We start from the raw sequence: 27,165 nt of genomic DNA, 5'->3' as shown, positions 1-27,165 counted from the left end.
GCCGACCCGCGTCCCCCTTGTGTCGGTGTCGGCATCGGCGTCACCCCGCGCCCCCCGCCCTTCCCTCCGCCCCGGGCTCGGGCTCCGGCGGCAGCCAATCACCGCCTCGCGCCAAACCTGCCTTCAAAACTCGCCGCCCAATCGCCGCCCCCGCCGCCCCCGCCGCCGCCAATCCCGCCGCGGGCGCCCTGCCCTGCGCTGGGCGATGATTGGGTGGCCTCGAGGGCGCGGCGCTGATTGGTCCGCCCTGGGCGACTTCTGCTTTCCGATTGGTTCAAGTGCGGGGGCTCACTTTGACAAAGACCATCCTCTTCCGCCGCCCGCTCTCCGCGCGTGCGCGGCAGGCGCCGTGTGCCGCACACGAATCCCGCGGCCGCTCGCTCCTCCCGCACGCCGCCTCTCCGCGCAGGCGATTGGTCGCAGGAGGCTGCGCCGCTTCGGTTGACTTATCCGCTTCGATTGGCTGAGAAGGGCTCTTCTTATTTTATTGGGTAGCTCACGCGTCACTCAAACCTGAGTCTATGACAGGCTCTCGTACCCCTTTGGGGTGGGGCTTACCTCCGCTTCTCTCTTCCCATTGGTAAACTGGGTGTCAGTCAAGCGGGACTCGATCGGCGCGAAAGACGCCACCGCCCCACGGGTGTCGCGCCTTAAAGGGACAGGCAGCAGCGCGGGGCTCCCCCGGCGGACATGGCGGCAGCGCGCGGTCCCCAGCGCACGGTGAGACTCGGTGGCCGCCTCTGAGGGGGTGGAGGCGGTCCGGGCCCTGCAGTGCTGAGGCCTCCCCGGGGGTGAGGGCCGGTGGGGCCTCCTAAGGCGTGCGGCGCTGCGCCGGCGGTCCCGGCGGCCGGGAAGGGAGGTGGGCCCGGGGCCTCCGTCTGTTGGCAGCCGCGCGGGAGCCGCGGCGAGGGGGAGGCGGGCGAGCGGCCGCCGGGGGCTTGGGCGGGAGCGGGGCCGCAGTGGGCTCCGGGCGCAGCGGGCGGGCAGTGCGGTGCGGGCGGCTTGTCCTCCCCCGGCGTGCCGGCAGCAGCGCGGACGGTGGAAGGTGTCTTGTCTTTTAAATGCAATATAGGTATGTTCAAACCATCCTATAGGCACAGATATTTTATAAAAGTGACAGAAAAGGAGAAAGATACTCTGCTATTTAAGCCAGCCATCTTCCTGTCCCCGTGCCAGTGCCTGGAGAGCATATTTGTAAGCGAATGGGAATAAAATGTGGTAATTCCGTTTGTTTTCAGAAAAAACTTGGGGTCGTGACTTTGAAAGCGCCTATTCCAAAGACAGATGGGGCGCAATTAAACAGGGTAATTGTGCAATTACGGGTCAGCTACGCTGTTACAGCAAGCTGTTGCTTCCCATTGAAGAGCTGGTAATAGATTTAGTCTCTGGTTGTTTCTGTTTGTGGGATGAAAGTGTTACCTTAAACTGACTTTTAACTTTAGTGTATACCTGTATCCTTAGGCGTGAGTGTGACCACCTGGCAGATTTGGAGGCAAAGACGTAGGTGGTTGCACGCAGGGGACCAGAATTTCCTTATTCACGTTCCTCTCAGGGTGCTGAGCGTAGAGAATTAACAGGACCCGTGTCTCTGCTGGTGACGGGTGACATGAAGAAGCGGAGGCTTGGCTGGCGTAAGCACAGCGGGCTGTGCTGAGCTGGGTGGATGGAGGCTGCCTGACAGATCTTCACCTGAAACAGAAGCTTCCAGTTGGGTTTCTTGTGTGACATTTTGGCTTGATGCTTGTAGCTCTCTAAAGTCGGGTGGCTTTTTGGTTGGGTTTTTTGTGAGTAGCTGTGTCTTATGCATGCTTTGGAGGAGTAGAGATGGTGAAAAAGAGGCAGCATGATGGAGTGCAAGATATATCTTTTGAGGATTCATGGTTTGGGGTCTCACTAGCTTCATGGTGAGCACCCAGCTCGGTGTTCTCTGTTGAGTGTCTCCTCTTCTACAGTGTGGTCCCATATTTACACCTGTACCAGCAAGAGTGGTGACAGAGTAATTTGAGGATTCCTATATACTTCCTGACTGGTATTTTTTTTTAGCATGCATAGAGAAGGATCTCAGAAAACTAGTTTTAGTCTTAAGTAGATGAATGTAGGTAGTTTAATTAATTTAGTTAGTAAAACAAAACTTGTAGGAAAAAAATTGCCCACTTAAGACTTTTTGTATGTGTTGAAAAAAAGGAAAAAAGCAAACTTTACACTTTCTGAACTTTGAAAATAGTTGCTTTTAACATGTCTGGCACACTGCAGTAGAAACTTAACAAAAAAAGACTGTATTGTGCCAACATTTTTTTTTCAGTATTTGATGTAATGGCTTGACTAAGCTAACTTTTGGATGTCTGCTTTTAACTAGAGATGTTATTTAAATTTAGAGTGCTCCTGACTCTGTATCAGGAGGCACAGACAGCACTTAAACTTGGTCTCTGGGTGATAGGGGCTGTTCTCCTTCCCTGCTCTCCCAGTAATGCAGTACTGAGGGATGAGGGCAGGCTGCCAACTGAGATTGTCCCTCCAAAATGGCTATTTTGAAAGTTTCAGTAACTGGATACTTGGATGTTTTATGCTTAGTGAACTCAATACCTGGTCATTCTGGGTTTTTTCCCAGTCTCTAGATAATTTTCCCATATTTCAGCTTTTTTTTTTTTTTTTTTTTTTTTTTTTTAGCTGAGCATCAGGACTACTGGCTGTCATTTAAAGCATTACCAAGCTTCATTTTTTTTTCTGTTGTTATTTTTTTTTTCTGTTCTGAGCACCCATATAAGAACTTGCAATGCACCCACTCTAATTTAGTCCCTTTTCCCAGTGCCAAAGTGCTAGTACCAAAGGTGCTGACTTAGTGCCTTCATGCTTTTTTGCTCCAGTTAGTGCCTGAGATATTTTCTTCATTTTTCTGCCTCTTTGGTTCTACAGTTTGTTTATAAATCATTGTTATTTTTGCTGTTTAGGGATTCTAGCCAAATTCTGTATAATGAGAAAAATAGGGTTTTTTTTTCTTACTTGAAAACGTTTGGTATATCACTGAGATTAATAGCACTCTGGAAAGTTTTCTATCGTGTACCTTATTTCTTTACTGCAACAGAGAAGTAACAATGTTATAGTGGGCCATTTTTACCATCTACATGAGTTACTAGGTTTGAAAAGTATCACTGCTCCAAATTGCTAGTTCTTACTTTAAAACTTTCCATATGAGGTTATGTGGGTGTGGTGTGGGGTTTTTTTGTTGTGTTTGTTGTTGTTGTTGTTGTTGTTTTTGTTTTTGTTTTTTTGTTTTTGTTTTTTCCTTTTATCCATGGTGTTTAGCCTTTGGGAGCTTCAGGAGGTCACTGCATGCTACTGATGTGTTAAGTTATCCTCGCTCTGTGTTTTTAATGTTCCCTTTTGCATGCTTGAGCAAGCAATGGTAGTAGCAATGGGTTTTGGAAGGTAGTGTCCTCCAACCTGTGAAGGTTAAATGTGCTCAGCTTGCTACCATGACAAAACGTTGGTGCGCTTAGCTCCTCCTGGGACTGCTAAGCTTCTTCATTTACTATTATGAGGCTTTAGTGTGGCTTAAGGAAGGAAAGACTACAGAATGAGGGGAGAAGATATAGCTAGCAAATGTGGCCTAGCTGAGATTCAGAACAAATATCTAGAGTTCCCTGATTTTCATATGTATTTTTTAAGGTTTTTTGTTTGTTTTTGTTTCAGTATTTTTCTGAGCATCACAGCATGATGCTCCCTGTGAGAATTTCCAAGATATTTTTAATCACTTGAGTGAAATTGAGGAGAAGAGCAGAGAATTGGTGTGATATTTGAGTCTGAGATTTGTGATGGGAAATTCCTTGATGCTGTTTTGTAATCTTTCTCAATTTTTTCACTCAGATTATTTAGAAGTTGCTATTTGTGAAACTGAATATAAATCGGTCTTTTGCTTAAATATATAAGGAAAATATTCTTGGTAGCAAGTGATTATTTATACTGAAGCAAAGAACAGCTGCCTATACAATAGACAGTATTTCAACACAATTTTTTCAGTATTTATTTCAAGAAGATATCTGTACTGACTATTATACTGTTCAAATTAGTGCCTGTACCCCGCATCCAGGAGAAACTTAGAAGACATGCAACTGGTCGAAAGCCTGTATTTGTTTTTCTTTGTGTAACTTGGAGTTCAGGTTTTTGAGTGTGCTAGCTTTTTCTTTAAGTTAGTCTGCTGTTGGCTAGAAAAATGTTACTTATGCCAGTAAAAACAAACAAAAAACCTCCTGTAATTTGGGTTTTTTTATGTAGTTATTTTTAATTCACAGACAAGATTTTACATGTGAAACAAAGACATCTAAAATTGTGATGCTGGCAGCCTTACTTTGATTTCAAACTGATTCCCCTTTTCTTTTGATTGTTTCATGGGATACCTTTGATTTGAATCAATAGCAGATAGTATATTGATTTTTGAATCAATAGTTACTGTCGTTTGGGTTGCTGTGGTTTACATTGATGCTGTTATTCTATTGCCTGCTGCATAAAGTACTGTGTTTTGCTTGGTCCATTTTTACTTCATTATTTGGACTTATTCTGTGTTCATCAATTCAACATCCTGTAACACTGATGGTATTTTTGTATGAGTGAGGTTTAGGTCTTGATGGTAGCACCTAACAGGCTTTCATTTGGTTTTAAATTCACACGTTGTAATTAGACCAGTGTGGCTGCTGAGTATAAAACTGTGTATACGCATGCATTCAAAAACCTGTTTAAAAATATTTTTATTAATATAGTCTTAATTAGGAATTAGTCTTTTAATTGTCTTTCTGTGGTAGCAGAAGTTCTTGTACAAATGCAGTTATTCCAAGAAAAGCAATTATGTTGTATAGGAAATGTTATAAACACAAACTGTAAAGCATTCATAACACTGTGCTTAGAAACGCTGATTGATACATTCAGAGTACTTCGGGTCCTGTTTTCATGACCACAGTGATTCACTTCATTTATAAATTAGCTGTGTATAGGCTTTAAATAACTTACAAATTTTCTTAATTTTTTCCCCTGTATTATTTTTCTTCCTCCTAATGGGTTTTGGCCCGTTGTTTAATTTGCTATGAGATACTTGCATAAATACTGGCTGTATTTTAATTTAGGTCATGATATGCTCCCAATAATTGGTATTTGCAAAAGCTTAAAAAAACCCTGCCAAGATCAGCAATTGCTCAGTTGACATTTTAGTGAAGTAAATGCTTGTAGGAGCATTGCATCTGCCTGCAGCCCACTTCTCTCTTAGGTTATCTTCAAATACTGTTACTGAAATGTTTAGTGGTGGGTACAGTTGAGAGAAATTACTCTTGCATGTTAAAAACAAGCATTCATATTTCATTTAATTAATATACACAAATCAGAAAGTTTAGACTAGGTAGCCAATTTTTGAGTCAAAACCATAAACACAGTATACTATGTGCCGTGGCCCTTTTGCTTAGAAGAATCATGTTAGAAAGCACATGGTTTAATGGTATCTTGAATGCATAGCACGTTCTCACCTAGGTGGTCCCCTCTGGTCATTGCAACATCCAAACCACAGCAAATGTTTGGAAAGTTGATGTAGAGTGCTGGGAAATCCGTGGTCTCTGTGGCTGTGTTTTTGAGAACAGTCTCAAGCTGATCTAACAGCATGCTGCTGCTCAGAGGCAGAGGAACCTTCCTGGCCATGATCTGCTGCTGCTTTTCTTGTGCTGATACCACTAATCAGGTGGAGTGTAAAGTCATCTAGATGGGTCTGCTGGTGAGGTTCAGTCTGTTCATGGAAGGATAGGAAAGATGAATTGAAGCCAGTGGGGAAGGGGTTGGGTCTGTGCAGCTGGGAGGGTGGAGTGAGGAGAGGGTGTGTCCCCCAGCCTCATCTAACAGCTGTAGTGTTACATGAGTGGTCCTGGGTGTGCTTTATCAGGTTTGGCCGCCTTGATAAGGCGTCTCATGTGCCATATGTATAATCAGTAGTTAAGAAAGTGGCTATTTTCCAACAGGTTATGTATTACCCTCTCACAATAAGCAAGAGATGGTATAAGTAAGTAGAAAACAAAAGTGGAAATCAGAAACTAGTATGGGAAAGACATTTTATTTCTGATTCTGTTTTAGTGGAGAGAAGTTGGATGTAAAAATGACACAGCCTAAGGCTGTAGGGAAGGAAATACAGCTTTTGAGGTATTAGTCTCCTGCAGCAGTACTTCTACACCTCATCTAATCAGATTCTACTTTTTTTTTGTTGTGACAGAGAAACAAATGTGCTGAATAACAGCTTTGTTTTGTCTTTAGGATGATCTGCACAAAACTTACAACTCTGCGTCAGCCACAGATGGACTCTCTGCAACTTCATTTATAGAATATCCAAAGTACAAGCCATTTATTAATTCAGATTTGCTGCGTTCCCCACGGAAACCAGTAATTCCATATCCTGAAAGCAACAGCAGAGGTAATAGTTCAACAAAGTTGTTTTCTTACCTGTTTCCAAATCATGTGGTGAAATACTGTATGTCCACGTCTACAAAGGCTGCAGTTTTTTTATCCTTTTATCACTTCCCAGTGATGCGCTAGTCACCTGTTTTGTAGGTTCTTTGCACTTCTCTTTCTGAAGAATACCTGGTGAAAAAAGGTCATCTTACAGCTGGAGAAAGATGCTCCTCTTGAGTAGTAGAGAGCTGTGATATTGGCTGAGTACTTTGTGAAATAGTCCTGACATGTTTTCTTTGTCCCTTCTTCAGTCCTCCTCTCCCTCAATCTTTCCTCTCCTGAGTTCACAGCTGAGTTTGAAATAAGGAGCCTATAGTCCCCAGAATGGTTTGGAGCAAAGGAGAGGTTTGGTTGAAATTAGAAGGCTTATTATGGACAAAGGGTGTGATAAGAGTATCAGTGAAGATTTAGAGGATACACAAAAGAGTTCATTGTAGTGCTGAACTGAATGCTCACACCACCAAAAAGGGAGGTGATTTTACTCCCACTTATTCTTGTTACTAGGCTATTCCTTCTCCCTCCTTTCCCACTCTGGTCCTGGTGTTCATCTCTAGAAAGATTTAGGATGAATCCTAATACTACTTTAAGTAAAAAATTAGCATGATAACCTCAAGTCCCTATTCCAATAATATAATTCATATCTGAATTACTAGAGACTTCTATGTTAATGATCTAGTAGATGAAATCCCAATTCTTGAAGTGCTATTTAAAATGCAGTATATGTTCTTATATGCTCAATGCTATCAGTTTTGAGAGTGCTGTTGACACAAAAGTAAAGGAACCTTGTGACAGATAAAAAATTGTATGTGCAGAAAAGAGCTTAGTTATGAATTACTGATGCAGGCATAATTTTGTAGATTGTGTTGCATTAGTGACAAACTTTTGACTTCCAGGTTTTCACTTGGCAACTTTTTTCAAGCAGGGAATCTGCCAATTCTGAAATAAGTACAGGTAGAGGGAGATGATCTGATAAATTGTATACCTTTTTAAAAAGTATGAAATGTCTCTATTTTCAAAAAAAGTTTAAGTAAATATGAATATGTACTGAAAATTAAATCAAACAGGCAGATGATCCAATATCTTACACTTTTTTTTTTTTTAGCAACCTGATCTAGTGGAAGATGTCCCTGCCTGTGGCAGGGGGGCTGGAACTAGTTGATCTTTAAAGTGCCTTTCAACCCAAACCATTTTATGGTTCTATGATTCTTTTTGCATAGCTTTTAAAAATGCAGAAATGTTCTGGAGTGTATATTTTAGTAAGTTTAAGGATATAGGAATTAGATGGGAAAATAGATCTGATTGTTCTTGAGAGTCCTTACCACCCCTCCCACCCCCCAATTTAAAAAAAATCATATTGAAAAATCCTGAAATTGAGTATAGTAAATTCTGCTTATTTTGGTTGGAGTGTCTTTGCGTTGTGTATGTGTGGGTCTCAGCATACATAGTTGGTTTTAATACTCTAATAAGAATGACTGAACAATACTTGACATTCTGTTGGGTTTCACCTTTATTGCTTCACCTGTTCGTTGCTTGAATTGCTTCACTGCTGTATTTTGTTAGTCCTTATTATAAATATACAGAAACTTCAATTTAGCTCTAAGGATAATAGTAACAAAGCTGTTGATAGTTTCAGCTATGCCTGTTTCAACTGAATCCTGGTAACAGTAACATAAATAGAGAAGAGGGTACAGTTGGTGACTCTGATCTTGCAAACAGGGCTACCTTTCCCCTTAACTGTGACTGCTGTCACCCACTTCTTATTTATGTGACAGGTATTTTAAACCAAGTAGTTTTTATCGATGGTGTACTCTAATGTGCTGTTCTGCATTTCAAGATTTGATGGGTTGTTACGCTGGAAAACTCATTCTGATAATTATTCTTCCTTTCTTTTTTCGTAATCTGATGCTCAAACAAATAAGCAGTCCCAACTTTTCTTGTGCTCGTGCGTTCTGTAATAAAGGTGTGTTCTTTCTCTGGAGTGCATTTAAGCACAAAGGAGTGGGCTGGTGTGACCTTGCAGATTAGTCTGGTATATGAGCTGTCTGTGCAGATGTTCCTGTGTTTTACTTTAACAGGACTGTATAGGGGAAAGGGCTTATGGTTATGGTTCCCTTTGCAGAATTAAACAATACAGCTGAGAGACGTAATACATCAGATTACCAGCAGATGGTCTAATTGCAAGGTGATGTGAGTTCTATGACAGCTGCTTTTCTTTTTGTGGTAGTGAATATATAAAGGTTTTGTTGAGTAATTGCTGAAGCAGGGGGTGGAACAGAAAGAGGGAAGGTTGTTCAGTGCAAAGGAGATGCATGTCTTGCGGGGGGAGGAGGGGAACACAAGTGCAAAACCAGAAGAATTAAAACAGAACTGCCCCCTAGAGAAATAAACACTTTTATAGCCCTTCTGATAGCTAACCTTTATTCCCCTCTGTGACCATTCCTAGCAACATTATGTCTGTGTGTTTCTTGTGCTAGCATGGGCCTGTAGAGGAATAATAATACAGAGAAGTGCCACTGTTTTAACTAGTTGTGACCTTTCATTCCTTTTGATAAAGAGTCAGAAGATGCACTGTTTAGACTTAATCTACAGAATATTTATGTGCCTTTTTCTGGGAAATGGATGCATCTTTCCCAAATGTTTTAGGTGAAGGTGTGCACCAAGGGCATCTATTTGTTTGAGACTAGTTTTAGAATCAGTTGTATTTTAAAGGGAAGCAGGTCTTAATTCCTGGAAGGACTCTTGGATGCTGACAAGGAACACTCTGACTTTCTTACATAACATGCTCTTCTAAAAATGTTTCAAGTTCAATGTTATCTTGAAGTGGCGATTTAATGGTATCTAACACAAGGTACTCGTTCAATTACAGCAATATTTTCTGCTCTGAAGAATCTCCAGGAAAAAATTCATCGACTGGAGTTGGAACGGCTTCAGGCAGAGGAGAATGTAAAACACCTCAGCAGAGAAACAGCAGACTACAAAAAAGTACTAAGTGAACAAATGCAACATAAAGAGCATGACAAGACTGAAGTGTCAAAGAAAAATCAAGGTTGTTTGCAAACTTTATATAGATGCTACAGAACACTGATGTGATGAAACTTGATTTTTAGCAATGCATAAAACTATTTTAATTTACGTCATTCAGCATCTTTAACCTTGCAGTGACACATGGAATTACAAAGAAATAATTTTAAAAACACTTTGTTTTAGGGATTTGAATTGCATACAGAAGTTCATCAGACTTAATCTGTGAGTTTCTTTAGGTTGTCCTTTTCTTGTTTGTTTTGGAACTGTCCTGAAAACATAAAAAAATCCCTGGAACAAGCAGTGCATGATTTCACTTTTCTGCCTTCTGTTATCTTCAGAACTGGCTTCTCAGCTGGCAGCTGCTGAGTCTCGGTGCAGCCTTTTAGAGAAACAGCTGGACTACATGAGAAAAATGATCCAGCATGCAGAAAATGAGAAGTCGCATCTCTTGGAGAAACAGGTGAGTTCTCAAGATTATCTCAAGATTAAATTATAAAAATCATGATCTGTGTCATGATTTCTTGTAGTTACTATAATTTTAATAGCTTTTAAGTGTGGATGTCTATTTTAGCTGGCCTTTATATAATTAAGTGTGGATAATTTCCCTACTTAAATTTCCCAGTCTTGTCAGGTCCCTGGTATTTTCTGCCTTTGTGCACCTGTCTCTAAGGCAATATGAGGCTCTGATATTAATAAGAATTGTTTGCTTCTGCACAGTTGGCTTACCACAGTAGCTCATACTTATCCCTCAGTGTTATACCCATGTGCTGCTGAAAACACCCTCCCTTTTGTGTTTTCACCCCTCAGATCTTGGGAGATTTTCTTTACTAGCACTGCTTTTGCTAAACTGGGGCTGAAATACTGATTGCGTAGAAATAATAGTAAAATTTCTGTCCCACTGTCAGTGACTGAGATTTGCCTTTTATCTAAAATGAGCTTGAATTTTGGTTTATAGGAGTATGGATCACCTAGTGCTCTGTTCATTGGTCTCTGTGGCTGGCCTGTTTCAGTCTGTTAAATAATTACTGAAGAAAAAAAACATAAGAATGAGTAATGAGGTTTTTCTACCATGTTTGGTTCAGAGGGAGGAGAGACTGTAGAATTCTCTCATCTGAATCTGGTTGGTTGAGTGTGAGGTTCCCAACACTGATGGACCAGTGGTGCAGTTGCTCCCTGATCGTAGCACCATCTAAAATTGCATGGAGGAAGTAGTAGTTCCTTTGCGCTGTTCGTGAGCCTCCTTTGTGCTGCAGAGATAAGGCTTACTGTAGATGGTCTTGTTTTATTGTGCTTATAGTTGTTTTTGCTTTTCACTTCTCCCTTCAAGGGTTCGTTGGAGAGAGATCGGCTTCTTGATCAATCACATGTTCAGTCTAAATTGGAAAAGCTGGATATGCTGGAAAAAGAGTACAGCAGACTTACTACGATGCAGTCCATAGCAGAGGTCTGTCATTTGTACTGGATACTATATCAGGTTTATCTTGTTTATTGTAATTAGCACTTTATAGCTCCATGTCAGTAATAGAGCTGAGCAGAACTTTGTGCTGTAGAGAAAGACAGCAACTAAACATCTTTTTACAACACTTCAGCTTTAAAAACTTGAAGTTATTGCTGAAAGTCTACATGACCAGGTAGGCTTTAGCTCACTACACAGTACAAGAGTTGGAGTTTTGTTAAGCCTTAATGGTATGTGTTGGTGTTCCTCTTTTGTGCTTATTTGGTGCATAGGCACGTAGGATTGCAGGCATTCCTAAGCTCTCAACTTCTGAGTTGCCTTGGATGCTACTGAATGCTAGCAGTCATTTTCTGTTATGACCCAGATTTAACTTGACTTGTGTGGGTTTAGTGTGTTTTTTCTTGTCGCCACGTATGCTCCTTCACAAATGCAATTATTATTAATTATTTTGCTTGCAGAATTCTGGAGCCTGACATTGCTAGACCTCTAGCACTGGCCAGCTGTCAGTGGGTTTGAACCAATCTGTCTCTTTGGGATTCATTTTGAGCCTGTAGCTTTTAAAAGTTCAGCATGACCATGTTTGATCATATTCTTTCTGTGTACCATCTGTGGTGTTGGTTTCTGAAATCCAGACCACATTCTACCTCTTTTTGCTGCTGTAGAGAGACCACAAGACTCCCAAGCACTGGAGCTACAGAGGGCTTAACAAGGGAGAGGCTTCCACCTGCAAACTTCCTCCATCCAAAAGGAGCAGATAGTACACGATTAGACTGTGGTATTGAGGGCAGCTCTGGACTCCCATCAAAATTGTAGGCTTGCCACTCTGCACACCAGCCTTTACCAGGTGCTGAAGTAGATGGTATTTTTTCCAGGAGTACATAAGGAGATATTTGATAGTAAATCTTCAGTTGGTTGGTCTGCTGCAGGGCCTTTAGACACTACAGCTATTCTTGGGAGTCCCTGGCCCAAGGCAGCTGTAACAAGCTGTTTAAAGTCTTGACACCCCATTTTGGTAAGCTGCATTTATGGAGTAAAAGTGCCTGCATTGTTTACCTGAGTGAAACTCTTTCAATGAGAGATGAGTGTCACTGAAAGTAGCAGTAGATTTCCTCCAGGATTGAAATAACTGGTTCAGCAAGAGGAGTTCCTTTCTCAAGGGCTTTTACCAAGTTTTTGACTGGTAGCAGCTGGAGTTTGGTGGGGCTGAGTTGTTTGTCTTTTTGTGTCTGGCTAGTGAACATAAAAAAAAAAAACCTGTTATGCTGAAACTTTTTTCCCATGGATCAAACTTCAATGCCTCTGGTTCTTTGAAATCTTTAGGAATAGTCGCTGTCACAATTAAATCTATTTTAGTGGAACTGGGTGTTAAATTCATACAATTTTGAATCAATTCTAGGAACTGAGAGAAATCTGGATTTAGATCTGTCTGAAGTTCATTTTTCTTGGGATCATTTTGCTGTCGTGAGCTGTTTTCTGATCAACAGGTCTACCCGCCTCTGTGCTTGCGGGCTGTTTTTCTATGTGGGCATCCCTGTGCTGTATTACCTTATCCTGAAAGGGTGACTGCACGCTTTGCTCAAAAGAGTTGCATCTGCTGCCTCTTCAGTCTCTGCTTTAGTTGTGGCAAGACCACAGGAACATTTGCAAGTTTAATTTGAAGCAAGAAATAAATAAAAAAGACTATTTCTGTACATGGTGTGCTGAAATGGATGGAAAGTGGTGAGATGACTACTCATGAGCAAGCAATGTTTTAACTGCCTCTTCTTTCAGACACTTCTGGAGCACAAGTTGTACATGGGTCTTACTGAAAGCATTTAGTCTCTGCTGAGCCCCTACATGGCCCTTTAAGTATTGCCTTCAAACAATTTGCCGATGTTAATATTGGTTGTAAAGAAGAAATGCTGAGACTCTCCTTCATGTGAAGTACTTGTAATTGGAGTGCTTGGCTCAGAAGTGTTTTCTGGTGTATGTTTATTGCAATTGTAGTCCTGCAGTGCAGTCTCTGGATAGCTGACTGAGAGGGTCTGAACATGTCTATGTCTGAGGATGGAGTTAGGTGATGGGGCTGTACCCTAAAAGTGCAGTTTGGGCTCTACTGTTGTGTGTGGCCAGATGGCCAAAACCTGAATGTACGTGTAGATGACATGTTTTGAAGAACTGTAGTTTGGTAGTAATCGATCTTTTAATGCTAACAATGAGACTTAATAAAACCTTCTGTTGTGAACAACAGAAGTAATGGATCCTCACATCCTGTTGTGGCTGTACACTACCTACACCTCTAGTTTTCCCTCTAACCTCTAATTGCCAGGTGGTGAGAAGCAACACCTGCCTGGTTCCAGCTGGGTGTACAGCTGACTGCCTAGCTGTCAAGCACCTGCTAATTTTCAAGGTAGTGAAGCGCAGAAGTAAAACCTGTCTTCACACTGGAGACATTTCCTCTCTGGTGGAACTAATTTGGATGTTTATCCCAGCAGCCAATTTTTATGAAATTTAGATGTTCTGTATCTTTGAGGTGTCATACCTTCCTGTCGTCTTTGGTTAAAGTTGTTTGAAATTTATTTCAGTGACAGCCAGAAGGATGAGTGAGGTGATTGCATGAAACCTAATTTCCCTTAGAAAATGAGCACAAATAGACACCGAAATATTTTATTTCTATTTTTTATTGATATTTTTTTTTTTTTTGCAGCGGCAGCTACTGGTGGCTGAGCAGTGGTTTAGACAGCCCAGTGCTGACCTGCAGCTCTCTTTCTGTGCCGTGCTACCTTATGTGATGGGCAGCGTGGCTGGGGAGCATCTGTGTTCACTGTTAGCCAGCCCTTTGGACTTGTTCCCTTTTGCTGATGGACCAGTACTCTGTGAAAAAATTTTGGGAAGTTAACTTGGGTGGATAACTTCCGACAGGGTCTGAAGACACAGTAAGATACTGCTGTGCAGTTTGAGCTGCACACTGCAGCTAAACAGCTGACTGGGTGAATACTCAGTTCATTTCAGTACAGAAACATTGGCCCAGCTTCATGTCCATCTTCAGTTCAAGCAGAAGATTTGCTTTAGCATTTCCATATTAAAAATTCTGTCATACCTGACAGGTTAAACAAAGATCTTTGTGCATCTGACCACTGAAATCAAGAATTGTGCCACAAGCTGTAAAGGGCAGAAGATGATTTTAAGTTACCTGGGATATATCTGATTTTAATGAAGAAAATAAAATTTAGTCAAGAGGGTTCTTTTGTTCAACAGAAAAAGTTGTTTCCTTTATATGCCTTTGTCTTCAATGTTTATCCAGGGTTTTGCCTTGTAACACCTTTGTATAACAGCTGGTTACACAAATCTTGCAGTTCAGTGCTTAGGTAAAGCAGAACTGAAATATTTACTACTTCAGCATAGTGGGTTTATAAGCAAACAAGTGTACAAATATAGATGTTACTTTGATTTGCATGCTTTCCTGATTTTCTGACTTAAGTTTGATTAGTGGCTCTGCAAATAATCTGTCTTTGGGAAGTTGTTTTGTGTCATGGAGCTCTGCATCATTTTTTCACTCTACTGAATAAAGTCAGAAAGCTATTTGGTAACTCTCACATTGGGAGTTTAAGTGTATCCTACTTAAGGTTTTCATCTTGTCAGAGGGTTTACAAAGAAATGTGTGCCTTTCCCCTTAACTCTTTTCCTGGAGAAGGGCTTTCAAAAGAGTTCTTACATGCTTACACCGTGAAAAGATCAAATCACATCAGTTTTGCTTAAAGATCTCAGAGGCATCATAAAAACTTTCCTCCCTCTCCTTTATTAAGAAGGTGGCTAGATGTTCAAAAATTCCTCTCTTCTAAGAGTTTAAGTTACAGATATTAGCAAAAATAGTGGTCTGAATAAAACAAGTCTTCCCTCAGCCTATAATGATACATGATCTACCTTTGCTGGTCCTTTTGTAGTACAAAATCTTTGAGGATAATGTACACAAAACATCCTACTTTCTAGGGTTTTTTTTACAACCAAAGAGAAAGAGCCATGTGTATTTCTCTCCCTGTAGGCTGTAAGTTAAATTCAGATACCAGTTGCAGAAGTAAAGATAGAAAAATCAATTAAGTTTTAAGCATAAGCACTTGTCTGCTGTGTTTATGCCTATACAGACAGAAATGTCAGCCATCATTCTAATGCTGAAGTCTTCACTTGGCTTTAAGTCATAAGTTGAACTGATATACTTTTGCTCAAGCTCTTAGTACTGTAGACTTCAGGAAGAAAAGAATTGTTTCATTAGTAATGCTGTTATTTTTATTCAACTTTGACTAGAAAAAAATGAAAGAGCTGGAACAGAAGCTTCAGGAGGAAGAACACGCAAGGAAGCTTGTTCAGGAAAAAGCAGCTGAGGTAACCAACAGGAAATTTCTTTTGTACTGGTATGCACTGTAATTAGCTCTTCCTTTCCATCAACTTTTCAACTAAACTTGCTGAAAGTGCCTCCCAGACACAGAATAATGAAAAACTTGGTTTAGTCCTTTTTTTTTTTTTTTTCCCCTCCTGTCTGAGGTGTCATATGTTCTGAAGTTCTCTGAGCTTTTTGGAAACCTTCTAACAGCACCTGTGCACTGAAGCTTGATTTCTTCAATAAAAGGAGCTAGTTGGAAAAGAGGAGTAGAAATTCAGACTAATTCATGGTTGAGAAGGATGTATGAAAATATCTGCTTTAAATAGATCAAGGTCAACAAGTGTGCTCCCTTGTTCATAATTGTGACTAGAAATATTATAAGAGGAGACAAAAAAGAGGCAACATACTACTGGTAATGAGCCCGTTAAGGGCACTGGTCTTCCAACCTTGAAGTGTTGTGTTCATTAAATGTTCATTGTATGCTGAAGAAGTATGTAGGTAAGGTGTTATGCTCTAGTGTTAACCTTTGCCATGAGTTTGGGGGCGGGGGGGAGAAGGGTTTCTCACTCATGAATAATTGTTCTGTGAACGGTTAGGAGATGATTTCTAAAGCCATGTCATAGCTTCCTCTTGGAAGGATCAGTGAAGTGTACAGAGCTCACTGCTGACAGTGTGAATCCTTACCTTAACATTTCCAATAGGTGGTTTGGGTTTTTTTTTACTGTCAGATTTAATAGAACAGAAGGAATAGTTGTCTGTTAACTGTATGCCACAGGATCAATTGAGCAGGGTTGGTTGGCTAGACTTTCATAATATTTTGTCAAGTGTAAAGCACAGCTGATGTTTTGGCACTTGCCTGCATGGGAGTAATGCAGTAGGACTAGTTCTCTAATTTACTAGGATTAGTGATGAGTAGTGCTACCAGAGGAAGTATTCTTACTTAATGTTTAAAATGACCTTGGACATTATCAGAAGCATCTTAAAAACTCGCAGCCCTTGCTTTCAGAGAGCCTGTATCTTAAAAATGTTTGTTTTGCAATTCTCAGCTTACTCTGTCTCTGATTATCTATAAATACAATTACAGTAACTCCCCTTATTCCCTCAATTAAAGCTTCAGACAGGCCTGGAAACCAACAGACTACTGATTCAAGCAGCATCACCATTGCTTTCTCCAAAAACAAGAAAACCCAGGAAAAAAACTAAGCAGCCAGAGAAGGTAACATGGGGGGAAAACAAGGGCAATTACTAAGGAGCTAAATAAGGGTGTGTGCATGCAGTCAGGAAGTAAGTTGCCTCTTTTATTACAAAGCAAAGGGAAGATAGGTTTGCTCTAGTGTCATCTTTGATAAACATTCCTCTCTCTCTTTTTCTTTCTTTCTTTCCAGAAATGTTCTACAAGCCATCTCACTACGCAGCCCCATTACAGACTGTGTCTGGGTGATGTACCCTTTGTAGCTGGGAAGGTGAGCTGCTTAATTTCAAAGCTTAATGCTCAATAGCTGCAGCTCCTTAAGTGGCTTTGGCTTGGTGCACTCCTGACACCCAGTGGTCAGATCATTTAATTTTCTTTGACTCTTTGCTTCCAGTTTGTCTTCAAAAGGCTTGTTGAATGTTGGTAATGTGCTGAATGGGCGTTTCCTAAAATGGGTCCTCTCTATGCTGCTTGTCAAGCTGTTCTTGTTCATGCATATTCATTCAAACAAAAAATACATTCTTGGCAGAAAATCAGAAATGTTACTCCATTATTATCAAGTAGGTTGTTGACAATACCATTTAACAGAAGTCTCTCTTACTTTTCCTTCCAGTCTACCAGTCCCAGTCATTCAGTTGGCGCCAACGTGCAACATGTCCTGCACCTGATGAAACAACACACAAAAGCTTTGTGTAACAGTCGTGTGGTAAATGATACTCCACTAGCAAAACCCATTGGTACTGGTCATCCTGCCAGCAAAAGCAGAAAGTCATCTCTACCAAAGGACTCTTCTTCATCCCAGGAAGAGCTCTCAGAAGTGTTGCTGACTTTACAGGATGAATTTGGACAGATGAGTTTGTGAGTTTGGCCTCTTCTGCACTGCAGATCATGAATGTAGATGCTTTATATTTTTGCCTTTTGCTTTAAAGTTGGAAGGTTTTGCCTGACAAAAGAGTTAGTATTAGGAAGTCTTTAGCGCATGTATGCTTTGTTCTACTGGCTGGGGAGGCTGTCATTTCTCATTGCAGTTAAAACAGTCTGGACTCCATATCTGTGTTTATATGCTGCAGTATTGAATTCGTAAGGGGTAAGGAAGAAGTGTGGTAACAGCCCCTGATGTAGTGGACAAACACTCCGTTAAAGGACAGCTTTACTAGGCATTTTGCTTGTCCTGGTTAACAGAACATTAATTGTTATCCTACTGTACAACTGCAGTAGATACAGATATGCAAAACAGTAACTGAATGAGTGCTGAGATCATGCCCTCAGGGGGTTATTTGGTCATTTTGAATGTGTGATTTGAAGTCTGAAGCTACTTATGTTATTGAGACTTAATGTTGCAGCAGCCTAGCACCAGGACGTGCCACTGTAATAATGCTGCTAACCAGCAAAACTGTTCTTACTGCTTTGTTATGGCAACGTTGAACATGTCTGGCTGCTGATGCTACGGTTTACTAGAAGTGTTATTTCTGAACTGGGTGTACAAGCACTAGAAGCCAAGGGAGTTTGATGCAAGCTTTGCTCTGTCTGAATTCTGTGCTAGTGATCACCAGCAGCTGTCAAAGCTTGTCCAGGAAGCCCCAACCATTGCGGTGAGGGAAGATCTGGAGAGGGAACTTGAGGCACTGGTGGGAAAGATGGAAGCAAAGGCAGATCAGATCAGCAAAGTCCGGAGGCACCGGTTGCAGGTGAGTTACTTTTTGACTATATTCATGGTTCTGTAGAGTTACTGTGTTTAAATTTTTTTTAATGTTACATCCTAATCTAGCAGCAATTGAATAAAGCAGAGATTACTGCTGTAGAGCAGTAGTGCCTAGCTCTAGGTTTGATGTCCCAAAGTTAGTCTGCATACCTCCATCTTTCTATGCCAGTATTTCTGCAGAAGTATCCTTTCTGTCTTACCGTGTCACCCTTGTGCCACTCTTCATCCTGTCCGGGGCAGAGCTTTCACATCTTTACACATGGGTCGAGGCAATCCCAATCACAAATCCAGGCTGGGCGATGAGTGGATTGAGAGCAGCCCTGCAGAGAAGGACTTGAGGGTGTTGGTGGATGGAAAACTGACTATGAGCCAGCAATGTGCGCTCACAGCCCAGAAAGCCAACCATGTCCTGGGCTGTATCAAGGAAAGTGTGGCCAGCAGGTGGAGGGGGGGGATTCTTCCCCTCTGCTCTGCTCTGGTGGGACCCCACCTGCAGTGCTGTGTCCAGCTCTGGGACCCCCAGCATAAAAAAGGCATGGACCTGCTTGAGCGGGTCCAGACAAGGGCGATGAGGATCGTCAGGGGACTGGAGCACCTCTGCTGTGAAGACAGACTGAGAGAGTTGGGGTTGTTCAGCCTGGAGAAGAGAAGGCTCCAGGGAGACCTTATAGCAGCCTTCCAGTACCTAAAGGCGGCCTACAGAAAAGATGGGGAGGGACTCTTTATCAGGGAGTATAGGAATAGGATGAGGGGTAGTGGTTTTAAACTGAAAAAGGGTAGGTTTAGATTAGACATAAGGAAGAAATTCTTGCCTGTGAGACACTGGAACAGGTTGCCCAGAGCAGTTGTGGCTGCCCCCTCCCTGGAAGTGTTCAAGGCCAGGTTGGACGGGGCTTTGAGCAACCTGGTCTAGTGGAAGGTGTCCCTGCCCATGGCAGGGGGGTTGGAACTAGATGATCTTTAAGGTCCCTTCCAACCCAAACCCTTCTATGATTCTCTTCTTGCATTGCATTTTACACTCCTCTCATCCCCTGAATCTTTTAATAGTCCTTGCTTAGAGTAAACAACCTATCTATGTTTTGATTTGCATTTTATAAACCCTGAAATATCTGTTTCAGTTTAAAACAACTTTCAAAATGTTCTGAGTAGTGTAGCCTGTTCATTCAAAGCTATAAAACCTATTGATTCCCTATTTTCTCTAATATTCATTCATTCTAGTGAATTTCTTCCAAAGAGCTTAATCCCATGTGTTTAATCTGGTTCAGTTCATATGAACCAAGATTCACCCTCACCTGACATAACTTATACACAAAGTATGCACTGAGGGCACTGCTGCTGACCTCCAAAATGGACACGTGAAATGTTTTGGGTTAGAAGCGTTAGTCACTTTTGATCTCTTATGATCTTCAGAGTAACTGTTGCAGAGAAACAGATATGTAGTAGTTCCCAGTAGTAACAATTCTGCATATACTGAGGGTTTGGACTAGCTGTTGGCAAAAGTTTGAGGAGTCGGGATTTAGGAAAATTGCTGCATGCTATAAACTAGGAGGAGGGAGCACTGCTACCTGAAGAGAGGGGAACTATAAATGCCACCTATTTTGTGGTTTGAGAGTATGAATGTGTCTGTAGCTTAGACTGTCCAGTTCCCCATTCAGGCTTATGCAAGCTCAGTCTTTGTTGCCGAGTACTGAGTCTTACAAGCTGTGATTTATAGTGGCTGTGCGTGGCTACCAGCTCTCCACCTCAGCACAGTTCTGGTATTCTTTCTAAAGCTACATCTCCGACAGTGACTAGCTATTAAAATCACTAGTATGTATGTAGAAAAATTTGTTTTCTGTTTGTTTTTCTTTTAATCACTGGATGGTAACAGTGACAAATCAACTTTGTCACAGGTACCTTTTTCTATTACATTCATAATGGAGATGTTCCCCCATAATGAACTGGTCAGTAGTAGTTCAGACTAAGCTGAACACAGTTCTAAAGATGCAAATATAGCAATGCTGTGTAAGGAAAATAAAATATTTTTTATTCAGGGTGACTTGGAAGCATCTATTTGCTTAGCTGGGTGAGATAAGTGGTGGGATATTTCAGCTGTTTGGAAGAATTGCCCAACATAAACTGAAACAAGGTCACTGCTTAATGTTTTTCTTTGGGCTTCTGTTTCAGCTAGAGAGACTTAAGAGAGAATGCAAGTCCAGAAAGACTTCTGCTAAACAAGTAAAAGACAGCAGGTTCCCTGTTAGTGAGGTGAAAGTGACAACTACTGTAACCACAAAAGGGAAGAATGCTGGTCCCATCAAAGTGAAACCTGGAGAGAAGAGTCGGAAAAACCTTCAGTTGTTGAGAGACATGCAGACCATACAGACTTCACTACAGAAAGATGATGTCAGCTGGGACTACTGACTGTTCTGCAGGAGATGTTCTTGAACCATCCCAGTCACTTTCTCACATTCTGGATATAAAGCAGCTGCCTTTCTTGCTGTGTGAAAGAGACTACTGTATGCTAAGTGCACTTTTGAAATACGGGCCCTTAATTCTCCATCCCTGGGTTTGATTGTATATATTATGGTCTAGCTTAAAACACATTCCATTTTTAAAGGTACCCAGCTGCTGAATGTAACCACAGGCCTCCACCAGTTCCTTTTGTGTTACAGTTCCAGCAGTCCCACCATTTCCCTTCAGCACACCAAGCACTGCACGTTTGTGGGGGTTGGTGTGTGTGAAATGTCAGCGCAATTTCATCCTGTTGTTGAACTGTGCTTTGGGAGGCTTCTCGAGATGCATCCTGTCTGAAAACGATGCTGCAACCCCAAGTCTTAAGGGCTTTTGTCAGTTCTGTTCTGTGTGCAGCTGCAATTACTCAAACTCTGAGAGTGTCTGAGAACAGGTACACCCTTGTAAAGGTGTTCTTTAGAGCTCTCAAAAAGCTTTCCTAATTCTTGTTCTGCTACATTGCATTAGTCAGTGTTAATGGCAATGGATGTTTGAGTACTCAAAGGAGCAAAATAACTTTTCCAAATTATTTTGCTTAATGATTGAATTCTTTTTCAAGTCTGAAGAGCGAAACTTTTCTACAGAAATCCTACTTTATGAAAGAGCTATAGGATAGGGGATAATAGCCTGTCTCATAGTTCACAGCTTTGGGTGGTAAAGCAGTGAAATAAACCACAAATGTTTTAAACTGCAAGTGCCTCAATCATGCCATTCAGTCCTGGCATCTTGCTTTTAACTTGAAATGTGCTTTGATGAGCTATCTACTTTGGTAGTGGTGCAATTCATTTTGCACTCTCACTTGCACAGCTGAGTAAATGTTATTTATTATGTTAATAATGTAAAGAATTTCCTATTAATGGAATATATAGAAGACCCAGATTTATACAGTTGAAAAATAATAAAGCCAGCTTGCCTGTTGAATGATTTGCGGGAAACCTGCACTTCCTCTAAGCTAACTCGGTGTTTGCTGCAGCACTGTGCCCTGTCCAGTGTGCTTTTTTGTGGTGAGGGGACAGCTCCCTGGTCAGGGTGATGAGTGTGAGCTGTGAGCAGGCTGCAGGGAGGTGGGGGTTGGAGTTGTCTACCCTTGCCTGTAGCTGAACAGGCAGGGAATGCTGTAGGGTCAACACAGGCAGAAGGGATTTGAGTTTTCAGTATCTGTAGGTGTTCCACCCTGCCTGCCTCCTGCCATCTGAGGCACAGAATGTTTTAGCTCTGTGGCGAGGCATCAGAAGCTGTTAACCAGGCCTGGAGCCATCCCCCTTGACTCCATTTATGTTAGACAGGGGTTCCAGGTAGCTCGAGTAACCCCTGGGGGAGCGGTTCATCCTGGAGGTTCTGAAAAATCAGGCGTGGTCATTTTGCTCAGGAAGGACCTCTGGGGATGGGTTAATGTCAGCGTTACCTCTGGCTGTCCTCATGCATGCCTTACTGGTGGAGGGCTTTGGAGTATTTTAGGCACCTCATTATGGTAAATGAGGTACCCAAGTCGGAATTAAGTCTTCCGGGGGTGAGAGCATCAAGGAGCAGGCACTGAGTTGATCCCAAATTATCCCAGTGAATTTGGGCTTAACATGAGTTATATAGAAAAATGTGAATCTTCCTTTTACACAGAAGTTACTGTGCTAATGCACTGTAAAGTGCAGAATTTGTTTGAATTTTTGTTGTGAAAGTATTTTTGTAATATTGAGCAGCTAAGCACTGTACCTCTATTCATACTGGTCTGTATAGGATAAGAGAAACTTGTCTGAAGATGAATGTTGTTTTCCTGTCATTCCAAATTTCAGTGTTTGAACACTAGCATCTTGCAAGATCATCTGCAGAAGAATGAGAGAGATTTCGATTTGATATACTAAATTTTCAGTGCTATTTTATTAATGTTTACATGTCCTACAAGTTCTTTGGAGAACCACATAGTTGAAAATAAGAGCACAGGAACTTTACCCATTTATCAATTTTTATTAGTGTTAAGGATACCAAACAGCCTTCATCAAGAAACAAAATATACACACATAGTCAATTTGCTAATATAGAATAATGCTATGAACCATCTTACATAGTGATTGTACGTAAGAGCAGATCTGCCCTTTAACCTTAAAGCAAGTCCAAGTCCTTCAGAAGGTCTTTTGTGTGGATTCTTTGCACTATTGACCCATCACATGTCAGGCCACCCTATACCCAATGCAGTGATGCTTTACAGCCTCTTACTCATTCTGTCAGAAGGTGGCTGTGGATTTCTCTTAAGTACTGAGCCCCTGACTGCAGTAGAGCAGGCAGAAATGGAGACTGCAGAGGGAAATTACTGTTGCTGCCTTGGAAGGAATGTGGCTTTTGAAGGGCAACTTCTTATGTGTATTCTCTCAGAAAATACTTCTCTCTTGCGGAAGAGAGGCTGAGTGAAGCAGTGTGCTGATGGGTGTATTAAAGAGGTGACCACAGTAGGGGATCCTACCATAAAAGCGACACAGGAACCCAGCCCAAGCAGCGCCCCTCACCCTTAGCATGGAGATGAGAAGCAGCCCGGAGTACAGATCCCTGCACATACATAGCTTCCTTCACTGTAAGCCCTGTCTATCTTCTGCAGTCATGGTTTTACCAAGTGTGTTTTTTATCTCCACTTCTACAGTAAAATTCTGTATTAAAATGGAACTAAAATTGAAGTATGCTATGAGGAAAAAGACTATACATAGGGCTCAGAAACTGGCTAAGCTGTTTAGTCTACCAGAATAACTTTAAGTAGCAGTTGCAATGCAGGCAGAAAGGCTTCTTTGGTTGATACACAGTTGCTTCCCTTAGTTAACAGAAAAATGAAATGCCTTAAGTACGCCACTATGATCCTGCACAGAAGCATTAAAATCGCTAACGACGCTTACCCAAGCAAAACGAAATGACTGATCCCAGCAGCTTGCAGGTGCCCCTTGGCATTCCACTACCTTCCCCTGATGAGTATGAGGCACTGGAGGACAGCGGAGCTGCAGAGAGCCCAGGGGAGCCATGCTCTGCTCCCCCCTCAGAAATAAAGGTGCTTCAGTTGCATCCTGGCACACCCAGTGTAAACCATAAGCAAGACTCTAAAGTTGCAGACAGGGAAGTAAACTTTGTCCTACAAAGTCATGTAGGTTGTTCCTCTACCACCATGTGCTATTGGTAGGAGCTGCCCTTTCTTTAAATAAGGCATCATTTACATGGCTTCCTACGATCCACATCGAAGTGAAGGGCAAAGTGAGAACAATGGTGATATGGTTCAGGTGCCATCGCTGGTTGTCTCTACGTATGTTGGCAAACGCTCTCATTAACACTGCTATGCAGACATTAATAGCAGAGGGTTTCATGACTTTACAGCTGAATTCTAGGCCCCTGTACAAAGTCAGGTTTGATATTTCCTTTTAGCAAAGGGGAGATTTTTCAAACTTCCGGGCAGATGTTTTTCCTCCACAGTACTTCATTCTAGTGCACAGTCTCTCTTTAAAGCCAAGTGATTTCCAGCACGTAAATGAACAAAGAAGGAGCTCTAGATTTCTTTTAGGTGGCAAGTGCAATTAGCTTGTATTACAATCTAGCCACTGAGAAGGTTAATTGCATAGGGGGCCTTGTTTGTTTGTGTGGTTTTGCTTAAGCTTCCTCTAGTGCTACAGTACTAATAAATTACCCTGGAGAGAAATAAATAAATACGTTGGCATCTCCCAGACACCACGCTGGAAATCCAGAGGGTTTCAGAAAAGCTGCCCCCATGGTCCTGGGAAGGTACTCGACAAAAAAAGTTCATATTATACAACTGTCTGTACAGGAGCGACGCACTGTGCGGGAGAGCCAGCTCTCTCCGAGGATGAGGTGGAACGGTTGGTGATTTCTCTCTGCAGTTCCTCCACTTTCTTCTGCAGCTCAGCCCGCTTGGCAAGAAGCTCCTTGTAGCGATTGTGGACAGGTTCCTGCAAGAAAATGTGTAGCTGAGTGCTGGGAGGTAAGCATGGAAGTGGAAGCCTGAACCACAAAATGTCGCTGACCTGGCACACAGCTATGAGGGAAGGAGGGGTGTAGGGAGGTAATGTCAGTGTCTCCAGCCCAGGGCTGAGTGAGTAGTTGCTCTGGGATATTCATTTTTATCCAACATGCATACTGCAATGGTACCTAAACAAAACTTTGTGTATATTTTTAAAGATGACAATTACAAAACTCTAATCTCTGACATTTCTGGGGGACGCTGTCCTTGGCATCTCAACCTGGCCATAATTTCAGGTCTTTGGGGAAAAAAATGCAATGCAGATTTATCTAAATATTTTCACATAGTTCTGACTGTTGAAGAGTTAGTACTGCAAAGCATTTGATAGGTTCCTGTATCTAATGGCCCGGGTTTGCAAAACTCCGTTCACTGCAGTTGGACACTGAGGCAATCCAGGAGATTTTGTCCCTTCCTATTGAAAACTATTTCAGCATTTAGGGCCATGTTCAGACTGCTTGTCTCAGGTGCCTGCCCTGGGCAAGCCAGTTTCCTGCTGGCAGGGTTCAGGAGTGTACAGGGTTGCAGTCAGACCCCTGTGCCTCAGGCAGCCAAAGCAAGCAGCACGTTCCTATTGCTGGTCACCTAAATACAGCCCCAAAGCTCAGATCTAGAATCCCACATCCAAAAATGTCTTAGGTTTTTAGGCTCTTTTGTAAAGAAGAGAGAATTCAGATGATTCTCCCCATATTCTAAGTGAGAAATGTTCCACATTGCTGAGAATCTTCAGCTCCTGCAGATTTCACAAGGCAGCAACCTCCAGCTGAGCACCTGCACCAGCCAGCTGCAGGTGCTCTTTCATTGCTTCCATTTGCATTTAGGCTGCTTTTTTTTTACAATATAAGTAGTGGCAGCTTAAGTTTGTACATTACTTCTTGTGCTTCAAAGGTCTTGAACTCCAAATTGACAGTACTAGCAGAGAGGGAAATAAAAGGATCCTTGGAGGAGATGTACCTGCGGTTTCATCCTGGGGTTCCAGCGGATGTAGTAGCCGACCCAGAGCTCGAGGTGGCGCATGCTGGCCACGGGATACAGGACGTGGTTGGAGTAGCTCACGTACAAGGGGTTAGTAAAGTCTTCCAGTTGGCTGTTGATGTAAGACCAAAGTGATACCGTCTTTTTTGGAAGGCTCTGTAAAAGAAGCGGGTGGAGGCGGCTTTATTTCTCATACGAGTCCCAGAATTTATCTACAAAGTACAACAGCACATACATATACCTGTCATTAATACAGAGATGGTTGGCTTTTTGTAGCTTAAACAAAAAAAACCCCACAACATTCTTTTGATGTGGTTATTGTAATCGAAGCACGTGGATGCAGGCAGGCACACCCATCCCCTCTTACCCACCCAGCTGCCAAGACGGACCAGGAATCGCCATCAGCACAGCAAGGGGACACTGGCATGTGAACTCTCAATGTTTTAGTTAAACTTCACCTCTTTAAAGTGCTCCTGGAGGACTTGCTGGAGTATTTAATTGCAAAGAAAAAAAGAAAACATTTGACTTAGGTCCTGATCTAGTGGAATAATTAGGGCTGTGAATAGTCCCAGTGAAACCAGTGTTGAAAGTGCTTTCTAGATTAAGTACTTCGCTAGGCTGAGGCCTTAAAAAAAAAAAAAACCAAAATGCACACGCAAACAGCACGCAGGTTTTTCTTCTCTGGAAATTACAATTATTCAATCACTGTGGACTCTAGAGAAACAGGGGCCCTGATTTCATTACAGCACAATGCTACCACTTCTGTACTACAGTATTTTTTTTTAATTTTTATTTTTTACCTGATGTGCTACCAAATATAATCGCATCAGGTCCACACAGCACTGTCCTCAATGTACCTCTGTGATGTTAGGCTGCAACCTTTTGGTGACAAAATGCTTCATCTTCAGGTAGGTGACTGCCACTGCTTTTCCTTCTGATTCCAGACTGGGTCTGAATGTACATGTCTATATGCTCCTCCCTTGGCAAACAAACCTCCACCAGACTGCAGGGCAGAGCTGGCTTGTGGCAGGACCTAGAGGCATGTCCTTCCTAATACTAGCAGCTCTGTCCTCTCCCAGAAAAATGCAAGCACAGCAAGAACACAAGGTGAGACCAGTTACTTGATGAAACCTATGTGTGCAGAATGACAATGCACACCTGGTAATTAAAAGGAACCTAAAGGGACCACTTCAAGGGAAGGGGAGGACAAAAATGTACCATTTTTGACAGAGAAGGTTACATTAAACTGAAGTTCAAAGAAAAACTGCATTTCGAACAACCTAGGAGACTCCAGGAGCTATTCAGCCACCAGTGAGCAGCTGAAAGCCATGCTGAAAGCAGTGGGGCTGTCCAGAGGGGCATGGCATTGCTCTGAAATGTAAAGTCTCCAACAGACACCAGTTTGCGCAGAGGAAAATACCCCGTGTCCCAGTTGTTAAGAAGGGGCCTTGGCATTACCCACACCTGCATCTACCACTATTTTTGAGTGCTGAAA

The 27,165-nt window shown here is 42.1% G+C and overlaps 2 protein-coding genes across 14 annotated transcripts in view; one reads left to right on the top strand and one right to left on the bottom strand.

The window, feature by feature from the left end:
• The first annotated feature begins 607 nt into the window (after positions 1 to 607).
• CEP57 (centrosomal protein 57) lies at positions 608 to 21,622 on the top strand. Of its 7 annotated transcripts, none has more exons than XM_074816220.1 (11): positions 608 to 720; positions 6,280 to 6,436; positions 9,341 to 9,520; positions 9,837 to 9,958; positions 10,826 to 10,942; positions 15,236 to 15,313; positions 16,423 to 16,527; positions 16,697 to 16,774; positions 17,117 to 17,361; positions 18,047 to 18,191; positions 20,372 to 21,622. In XM_074816220.1, the coding sequence occupies exons 1-11, from the start codon at positions 691 to 693 to the stop codon at positions 20,606 to 20,608; spliced, it is 1,494 nt and encodes a 497-aa protein (XP_074672321.1). In that variant the 5' UTR covers positions 608 to 690; the 3' UTR covers positions 20,609 to 21,622. The 7 variants fall into 7 exon arrangements, with proteins under 7 accessions (XP_074672321.1, XP_074672325.1, XP_074672324.1 ...); XM_074816224.1 differs by having other exon boundaries at positions 20,376 to 20,681; XM_074816223.1 differs by lacking the exon at positions 9,341 to 9,520.
• A 1,015-nt stretch (positions 21,623 to 22,637) lies between these two features.
• MTMR2 (myotubularin related protein 2) overlaps positions 22,638 to 27,165 on the bottom strand; it is a 63,982-nt gene continuing 59,454 nt past the window's right edge. For all 7 annotated transcript variants that reach the window (XM_074816212.1, XM_074816214.1, XM_074816218.1 and 4 more), the window contains 2 exons: positions 25,650 to 25,826; positions 22,638 to 24,627 (listed from right to left, as the gene is read on the bottom strand). In XM_074816212.1, the coding sequence (XP_074672313.1) occupies positions 24,466 to 24,627; positions 25,650 to 25,826 (339 nt within the window). In that variant the 3' untranslated portion in view covers positions 22,638 to 24,465. The remainder of the gene's footprint in view (positions 24,628 to 25,649; positions 25,827 to 27,165) is intronic.

Source organism: Strix aluco, chromosome 2, assembly GCF_031877795.1.
Source record: "Strix aluco isolate bStrAlu1 chromosome 2, bStrAlu1.hap1, whole genome shotgun sequence".
Taxonomy (NCBI): Eukaryota; Metazoa; Chordata; class Aves; order Strigiformes; family Strigidae; genus Strix; species Strix aluco.
Note: the sequence above shows the minus strand (reverse complement) of the source record. Positions and strands in the feature narration are given on the sequence as shown.